Source organism: Schistocerca americana, chromosome 1 (genome assembly GCF_021461395.2).
Source record: "Schistocerca americana isolate TAMUIC-IGC-003095 chromosome 1, iqSchAmer2.1, whole genome shotgun sequence".
NCBI classification, from domain to species: Eukaryota; Metazoa; Arthropoda; class Insecta; order Orthoptera; family Acrididae; genus Schistocerca; species Schistocerca americana.
The window spans coordinates 829,136,048-829,146,196 of record NC_060119.1 but is presented as its reverse complement, the minus strand read 5'-3'; the positions used below and the strand labels follow the sequence as shown (position 1 = coordinate 829,146,196).

The 10,149-nt window shown below is 38.9% G+C and overlaps 1 protein-coding gene across 1 annotated transcript in view; it reads right to left on the bottom strand.

Annotated features, from left to right (window-relative positions):
- Positions 1–1,887: 1,887 nt before the first annotated feature.
- Positions 1,888–10,149, bottom strand: part of LOC124613058 (39S ribosomal protein L16, mitochondrial) — a 31,008-nt gene continuing 22,746 nt past the window's right edge. Inside the window, exon 6 of the mRNA XM_047141644.1 lies at positions 1,888–2,158. Within this exon, the coding sequence (XP_046997600.1) occupies positions 1,943–2,158 (216 nt within the window). The 3' untranslated portion in view covers positions 1,888–1,942. The remainder of the gene's footprint in view (positions 2,159–10,149) is intronic.

Here is a 10,149-nt window from a genome sequence, read left to right as displayed (position 1 = left end):
ATGAAGATTCACCTCAAACGAAGAATTGATAGCCGGAGTTGACAACTGTTTTGCAGGCCTGGATGAAACTCATTTTCAAGATGGGATCAAGGCACAGGAACATCATTGGACAAAGAGCATTACTCTACAAGGAGACTACACTGGAAAAATAAAAAAAGTTTCAGTAATGTAAGTACTTTTTCCCTACACCATTCCAAGATCTTTTCAAACCACCCTCATACCTGCCAAAACATCACAGAAAATGCAGCTGACAACTCTTAGGTGAGATGCTGTCTCCCCCCCCCCTCCCCCCCCCCCTCCCCCCCCCCCTCTCTCTCTCTCTCTCTCTCTCTCTCTCTCTCTCTCTCTCTCTCTGTGTGTGTGTGTGTGTGTGTGTGTGTGTGTGTGTGTGTGTGTGTGTTTACCCCAGATCATATTTTTATATCCTAAGTTTCTGCAACTCACTGTCCCAAAATAAATATCAACAGAAACAGTAGGTTCCTAACATCCATTTTACTGTCCTTCTAACCTAATCTGAAATACAAAGTTTGGGGGCAGAAGAAACTGGCCAAACCCCATGGCCTGAAGCTATTGCTCGAGCTCTCTCAGCCCACCATTCCCATTATCCTTTCTCTGAGACCAGAATACTAATTCCTAGGAACTCTAACCTTGTGGTAGGGTCAACAACCATACCCATGTACAACAGCCTGCAACAGCAAAAAGAATTTAATGGGCTCTGTGAATAGTGCTAAACTTCAGCACAGTTGTATTAACAGCAGTCTCAGCCCAGGTCTGGGTGCAGTACCAGGAATAATCATCACCAGTTTACATGCTGATCATGCCAGTGATGACTGTGTCAAAATTGTCATTTATAAGTAAGTCTTAATGTCACCTGTAGCACACAGGTCAGCAAAAATGGCTCTGAGCACTATGGGGCTTAACATCTATGGTCATCAGTCCCCTCAAAGGTTAGCAAATCGATTCCTTATGTCTGCAATGTCAGCTGGTGAACAGACTATCCATATTTGTTTCCCGCAGAGCTATCCATCAAGACTGATATCTTTTGGGTAATATAGTCTGATTCACAAACAATGGATGTTTGCACAAGTCAGGAAATGGAAAGGGATTACAGTGTTGCCAGTTGCAAGCAACAGCTGCAGCATGTGTATACAAGTGCTCTATGCTTGAAGAAAGCACATATCCTGGAAATCATCTCTCTCACTTGCTTATGTACAATTTGTCACTTAGCATCGCCATCACTGATGAGAACTCACAACAAGTGGAATAAAAATTCAGTAAATAACTCGCTACAATCGTGTTTAATGCTCACATTGACTACGACATTCACAGCAGAGCTCTCAGAACACTACTGAACACTCAGAGAATGTGTGACATAGGAGTCCAGAACAAGTATAAACTCTACCACCATCGTTCATGACTCAAACTATAATAGCTGCACAGGCTCAACATCTGGACTGGATACTGTGATATACCCTTGTTCATCCATAAATCCTCAGTAAGCTGTGATTAAGGGCTATCTGTCCAGTTCTTGGCACTCACCGATGTCAACTTTTACACTGGAATTTGTCAGTTAAAAGGCTTGTTTCCTTCACTGGCATGTGGACCATCTACATGAATCAATAAATGTACAAGTCTAATATTGAAGCACCAAATACAGTGAGAAGTAAATAAAATTATGTAGGTAAAACTGAATCAGTTACACTGTTTGATACAGTTCCTAACAACACCAAAAGTAAAACAAAGAAGACGAAAAAAAGATAAAAACGGCATGAGAAATTGGTATAAAAGTTAATCAAGTTTGAGTATGTGTATACAGAATATGTTTTATGTAGAACACGTGTAAATTGTGTAAAGAAACAGGGCAGTAAGAAACCAATATTCCAGAATATTTTTCATAATTATTTTAATATAAAAACAATATACTACAGACACTGCACCAGAATTACACATACTTTCCATACCACTTATAATCAGCTTTTGACAACCACTTTCTATATCCACCCATATTGTTCTGTATAACATATTTAAATGTGTATGGGTTCATATTCTCCTTTTCTCTTCTTTCTTCATCTTCTTTCATTTTCTGAAGCATTTCATGGCTGACCACTTTAGCCTTAAATGGCAACTTTTGAGCTATCATTTCCAGAAATCCTTTAACCTGGAATTTATTTAAGAAACTCACAGTTCAGAAAATTGAGAAAAATATGTACAGTTTTTTTAACAAAAAGTACCTACTGCTATATTTATTAATTTTGTCATTCAAAATGGATAAATTACAATTTTTCTAAGGACTCAAAGTTTCTGAAAGATATTTTAAAAGAATCTGATCCAAATTATAATTATAGTAGCGTATACACCCACACTTTCATAATATCAATGAAAAGGATAGTTTGTGCCACCTTCCTGCTCCTGATCTTTCTCTTCAAGGTGTTATATTCTTAATGTTCTCCATGCAGACTACAGAGAAAGTTTCACCTTTCAGAACAGGTCAACCAAGATGCACTACACAAGGATTGCTCAGACATCTCAAGACAAGATATAGCTTGCACATTTCAAGGGCTGGAATTTGTTGGTATAGCCTCAGAATTACTTGCAAACTTACGGCACTTTATGGCAAACATGCCTCTCAGATTTCAGTAAAAACAAAAATGAGCTTCTATTCAATGGCTGATTATGGACTTACACCAAATGAAAAGACAAGACTCTACATGGAAGATTCAAATAAAACCCAACAGTTGAACTTTATCAAATATACAGAAAACTAGAATAAAGTGAAGCAAAATGTACACAACGCCAAAATCCAGCATGCCCACTAAGTTGTATGCAGGAAGTCGAATCCTGCAGCTCTGTGGAAAAAGATTGCAGCTTTGATATAGCAAAAGCAAAGTCAAATATTATTTTCATGCCTCTGCACGTGAACCTTTCATGCTACAATACACTATCAGCCGAAAGACAGCACTCTTATGAAGAATGAGTTTTCCTTCAGCCATCTTTTGACATAAACAGCTTATAAAACCATATGAAGAATCTCTTCTGAAGTAGTAAGTAATGATGGAGTGAGCACAGATATGATTGAAAATGATCTGAAATTATTATTCCAGTTCATACTGACATTTCCAGTTTCTCTCTCGTTCAGGTTACTTACACTGCTGACTGAAAATAAAGCTTAATTTGACCACTAACAAAGAATAACAACTCAAAATCAAGCTAATAAGCATATAACCTGCAGTAACCAAATTCATGCAATTCACTGATCATAAAAAGTAACAGCCCAACTTAAAACTTACAATAAGTACTACAAATATCATTCAGGCATCTGGAAACATCACAGCACAACCATTTCTGTAATAAAAGTGACTGAGGACATTTAACTTGTCACATATAGATCATTTTAACACTGTGTGGTTTCAGGAAAGCTTTTAATACTGTTGATTTTGAGATATTACTTACGAAAATGAAACTGCCGAATTTCTGACACAGTGCATTATTACTGTGGTTCAGCAGCTACCTTGAAACCTGATGTTAATGAGCTGTCAATGAACTAGTGGAGTCATGCTGGAAATCTCAGGGTTTCCCCATGGTAAAAGGGTGCAGTCCTAAGTACAGTGTTTACCTCCATGTACATCAACTACATTTTATATATGTTATATATTCTCGTAACTATCACTTATATCTTGAAAATGTCCGGCTGTATCTCAGCACCAGTCCCAAAGATCATTGCTTTTGCCATACCGTATGAACGATGACCTTTGTTCATTATTAAGATAGGCACAAAACCTAGATCTTAAGCTACATCCTAAGAAGTCACAGGTGATCTTTCTATTCAACAAAAGTTTCTCAGTAAAAAGTTTCACAAAACAGTTCCTCCTATTATCCAGCTACCCTATTAAAAAAGTAAGGTATTGGCATAATCTCAGGTAAGTATCCAAGAAAACAAGAACAACAGGATGCAGAAAATCTCTGTTGCCGGACAGAATTCAAAAATTTAGAATACATTTCTACCTACAACATAACACCTACCACATATTTTTCTCATTCTTCCCCCACACCAGTTAATTCCAGATTTTATTCCTTTTGTTATCATGTGAATGCTTCCCCTTGCCAGGAATGCTATGCCATGAAAAAATTACTTAACACAATGTTAATAAGACTGATAACTGACTATTTTCCTATTTTTTATTATTAATACTATTATTAACTCATGTACTTCGCATATTGCACATTACCTCTCGAAGAAAGTCTGGTTGGACATAAAAAAGAGGACCTCAAGGCATTAGTTTTGCTGCATGAAATGAATGCAAGCATAAATAAATAGTGCAGTGTGTCTCTTTCTCACTAATTTTTAATCCTTTAGTATAATTTTTCATTGCTCGGTGCTCAGTAAGTCCTAGGATTTGTCTCTCACTCCACTGCTACATTTTCTTACTTCTTTTCAGCTTTCAAGTGCCTTGCTTATCTTGATTACCTCATCTTTACCAGGTCTCAAAGGAGGAATAATCAACATTGAGGGATATGACAGGAATGATCATTCGAAGCAAAAAAGTCAATAAACTTGGGCTTTAAAATGGGTGCCTTACAAGCTACAAGCATTGTACAATAGAAGAGATGTGTTTCATAGCAGCAAAGATTAACTAGTACTCATAGTTCTTCAGGTAGCAGTTTAGAGCCCATGTTCACTAGACTTTCTTGTTTGAAAGTCTAGTGAACATGGGCTCTATCGCTCCCATCATAGTCCTGAATGCTGACCATTCCTCCATGGACACCGCGTATAATCTTCAGCTGTATGTTCATTTTCCACTTAACTCATTTTACTTTTTTATTTTCTATACCTATAATATAACTGCACTTTATTGTAACTACTAAGTGGCCACTATCAATGTCAAACTTGGGTAGGAATGACTACACTGATGTCCAAAATTAAATCAACAAACTACTATTTCCCTGTCCTGTGCAAATTCATGATATAATCATAAAAACTGTCAACAGATGTCATTACAAATGTGTTCTGCATGGAGGATGACATTCCAATTTCCAATCAACGGAGTACCATTCCAGCAATGTCAGGACACCTATCAAGTAGGGTAGTGTCTGCAGGGTAGTCCCACACCCAAAATCACTGTGTACACAGTCACAGACAGTATGGCACAGAGAAGACACCTACAGACACACTGCTGTGGAGGGCCATAGGAACAATGGAAGCAGAAGAGTCAAAAACTGATGTGGGCTAATGGCTTAATGTGAATTGTTCTGTTGTTTCTCAGATGAGGTGACAGTTTACAGAGACCAAAACAGTATCCCGAAGACCATGACAGGGCTGACCACATGTGATATCAGAAAGAGAGAACCATTATTTGACTGTAAGGTCACAACAGTACTGCCTTATTACTGCACTGCAAGTGGCATCTGACCTCGCAGCATCCCCTGGACATGTTGTATCAAGGCAAACGTTGTACACAAGGCTTCAGCAGAGTGGCCTTTATTGGTGGAGACCTACTGTCTGTTTATCTCTGCCATGTCTTCACATAAGAGAACGTCTAGAGTGGAGCCATCAAAATCCCACCTGGGCAGTCGAACGGTGGGCCAATGTTCTTTTCACACCAGTCCCATTTGGACTGAAGAGTGATTCTGAATGGATTCGCAACTGGAGGGCACACGAAACACGATTTCGGGACCCAAACATTGTAGAAAGAGACAAATTTTGAGGAGGATCCCTAATGATGCGGGCAGGAATTATGTTGATCTCTCGAACACCTCTTCATGAAATTGTACAGGTGAATCAGGAGGATTTAACTGCTGTCAGGTACCGTGAGGAGATCTTGGGATCTCAAGTGCAGTTGTTGCAAGTTGCTGCAGGCCCAGACTTCGTGTTGATGGATGATAATACTCAACTCATAAATCACGGGTAGTTGATGTTTTTTTGGATATGGAAGATATTGTGCGCACGGCGTGGCCTGCTCACTTTCCTGATTTGAATCCCATACAGCATGTCTGGGATGCATTAGGGAGACTGTTTGCATGATGTCAGCATCCACAAACCACTCTCAAAGACTTGTGAACAGCTCTGCATGAAGAATGGGCGTTATTGCCGTAACATGAGATTGATCACATCATTCGCAGCACGTCCAATCGTTGTCAGGCCTGTTTTGGTGCCAGAGGTGGTCACACCCCCACACTGAGCACATTAACCAGTTGTCAGAATGTGTGCGCAAATCTGTCAAGTTGGAAAAAAAAAAAAAAAAGAACGTTTTTGGCTATCATTATGAATGTTGCAGCTGAGTATGTTCGGTATTCTTTACATTGTTTCTACTTTACTATCACCTGTTTATACTGTTTTGTGGCAAAGTAAACACAATCTTACAATATTTCAAATTATTGCTTTAATGTTGGACACCAGTGTAGATTTAATTTGATTTCAGTGTTATAATCCTCACTTCAGGGCCAACAATATTTACTGAACTCAAATGAACTTCCCATAATAACTGATTAAAATTTCTATCAGTGCACAAAACCAAACAATAATAGTTCTAGCTGGAAATTAATATGCAGTAGATCCTGACTGAATTTGATGTCAGTCCAAGCACTACTGCTTTGTTATAAGCACATTTTTAAATTATAATAGTACAAATAGGTCCTGGTAAACAGCAGCACCAGTTTCAGTTCACTTGTAGAGGTGAAGCTGAACTTAAAATACATCCAGCAGGGTTACTAAATTCTATATCTTTGCTCAACTAAAGTTATTTTCAATCTAGAATTCCCTCCCAGTACTTTCAAGAGCTTTTCCCTTCCAATCTGGACTTTTTGTAAGGAAAATTTCACAGTGGTCATAAAATTTCAATAGCCTTTCATCTCTAGTATTTATTCTTTCTAATATCCCCGACTAACCCATTCTGGAGACTGTCTACAAAGGAATTAATATCTCATATAAACATGAAATTATCATATTTCTTTTTTCTTCTGAGTAATTCTACTATTTGATTTCTTGTATCTTCTATTTCTTCACCTTCCTTCACTGTTGTTGGGAAGTAGGCTTGTATTATGCATCTACTTACTGGAGAAATCTCTAGATGATGATGATGATGATGATGAATTTGGGGTGCTCAACAGCATGATCATCAGTGACCTCAATGGGTGTTTGCACGAAAATCTAGTGTGTGTGTGTGTGTGTGTGTGTGTGTTGCGGAGGGGAGGAGGGAGGAGGGGGGGTCTATCCTCACAAGGTAAATTGCTTATATCAACTGTAAAAACCATTTTTAGATGCACAACACTGACAGCCAATGAATAAAAATGCTGAACTGCCTTGTCAGGTCATCCACTCAAGAGCACTTTGTACATCCTTAGCACTTCTGGGATGAGGCCTGACATTTCACAGAATTTTACAACACATGTGACAACGTTGTTGTCAACAAGGACAAGTGACAGGTCTGACTAATCAGAGGGCTGCACTTACGTCAGCATATAAAATACATGTAGTTATTAGGCCTACAACTTTGCTTCCGCCGTTTTGCAATAGACGGCAGTAGGGCAAGTGGGCTTCGGGTGGTTGGTTGTATGTGTAATACAATAAGCTTAGGCACCTGTAAACATAATGCCATAAAAATATTAGTCGATTTGTGATTGCATCATAAGGTTATGCTCGATTAAGTACATCAACTTACGTCCCCATTTCTCGCCATTTGCGGGCAGTTTTAATTTTCTGTTTTAATGTGAAGAAATCTGTGGCTATGGCTCTTAAAATGCTGGGTAAGACCAATGGTGAGGGAACTATTAGTGGAAGAACGTGCAGAGAATGTTTTCAATGCCTTACGAACGGTGATTTTGATGTTGAAGACCGGCATGGCAGTGTAAGATAGAACGTTTTCGTAGCTACTAAAACAGATCAAGACAGTCACAGGACATCATTATAGAAAGTAATTGATGTGTTCGAGCCCAACACTGAAACACAAACGGCCGCAATACAGCGGTAGACACATAAAAGTAATTTTGCAGCAGGTTAGTGCTCGACCCCATGTCGTAAAATCCAGCAAAATATAAGTGGAATCATTGAAATGAGAAGTCCTATCCCTCCCGCTGTATTCCCCATACGTTGCTCTCTCTGACTTCCACCTTTTTCGATCAGTGGCATACAGTCTGGCTGACCAGCACTTCCGATCATACGAACAAGTGCAAAATTGAATCGATTCATGGATCCCCACAAAAGACGCCCAGTTCTTCTGCCACGGGATTCGTACGCTATCCGAAAGATGGGAGAATGTAGTAGCCAGCGATGGGCAATACTATGAATCATAATTTTTTTGTAAGTTTTTCACAATAAAGCCCCAAACTTCGAGAAAAAATGGCGGAAGCAAAGTTGTAGACCTAGTAAAACAAACTGTACCAAAAGTGGCATATTATAAGCTTCTCCCACCAGATGACACCACCATATGTCAATAGAAAGTGTTATTTCTAGTCTGGTGAGCATTACTTCCTTCCACTGGTGTGGTTGGGATGAGGTCTGCCAATGCTTCTGTCGTTGATTTAAATGACCACAGCTTCCTATGTACAACTTCCAGCTGTTCTTTTCTCATTGACATATGAATCTTCTGTCAGTAATGAGGTGATTTCATGTTGAAAGGTGGTACACTAAACTACTGCACTTCTACATACTTCTTTGACTGCTTCATCAGGTGTAGTATTTCCCTATATCCTTGCATGTTCTGAAACAAAGCAAAAAACCACCCCTTTGCCTGGTTTTCAATTTCCTGTAAGGCATCATGGATGGTCTGAAATCATTTTTTCTACTGGATACATCTGCTGTACCACTTGATGGCCACCGAGTGTGTCAGAGCAGGTGAGAAACTGTGATGCCTTCGATCTGCCTGCTGTGATGCCTTCGATCTGCTCCAGTGATTTCCCTACTCTATATACCTCCGCATCATGATTCGTTAACTGTTCCTGTAGGCAATCTCTTGAAAACCTATCAGGAAAAATTGCTGAACAGCCATGTGCATTCCCTTGTTTAAATCCATCTGCACATGTAGCAATATATGTGTAAGTATAAAATCTTTGTACAGTCTTAAAAATAATTAAAACAAACTTTTACAAATGTAACCTGAAGTACAAGATTTCTTGCACTCTGGCAAGTTTACAATAACTTTGGGCCTCTGAAGATACCAAGGCAGCAGTTTGCTCTATCCCTGGCTTCTTATTTGATGGTCCGATACATCCAGATCCAAGAAACATTCTGTAGGACATATTCTTAATGACTTGGTCACATGTGGCCAATTTCTGGCCTCTCACTCAGTTTGAATGCTCCACCACACCAAATGCATACGACTCAGGCACTGCCAATATTTTCGGGGGTTATTTTTGCATATGGAGGTGCCACCAAATTTTGCACACAGACTCTGAACTGGATTGGTCCGAGAGGCTCCAATTGATACCCTAATACCCTACTGGTGGAGATCATCTAACATCTTGAGGTAGGATCCATAACGGTTGCCGTAATCTTGTCCACATCTGACAATTGCTCTATAAAACTGTAGGAGATGGGAGCTGTTGGCAAATCACATTTTCTGCTGACATTTCAAAACATTCAACAATTTTATGCTCTTTGTTTGTATATCTTTTAAGTGCAGCAGCCAGGTTAATTTCACATTACATTAGGCCCAGAAAGTCCATAAATTTCTTAAAATTTAAAATATTGTCCACAGTTTAAGCTCTGATTGATTAAAACTTTGACATGCATGGTTATAAATTACACAATGTCTTCTCCAATGAGAATCTCTAGTTTTATTAGCTCATTTTTCTAGCCTGCTGGTGGTCGGCCATAGTTACCTCATGACCATTGCGAGATCAGATGAAGAGCAGAAAATTGTGAGAGCAGAAAATTGTGCATCCACAAACAATGAACTTTTAACAGGGCTTCTGACTGCAGAAAGGGTGCCATTGATAGCTATTGTGAAGTGTTGCACTGCCCTGATCGACTTTATTCTCTTGAATATAGTGGAGCGATTTCACCTCAAATCATACAGGTCAAGGGTGAATGTGTCACATCACTATTTCAAACTTTGCTGAAACAAATATATGTTGAAGTTCCACATGATACCTGTCAAAAATTACAATAATTTGATTTTCTGATGATTTGTTAAAATGCTACAGACCTCTCTAAAT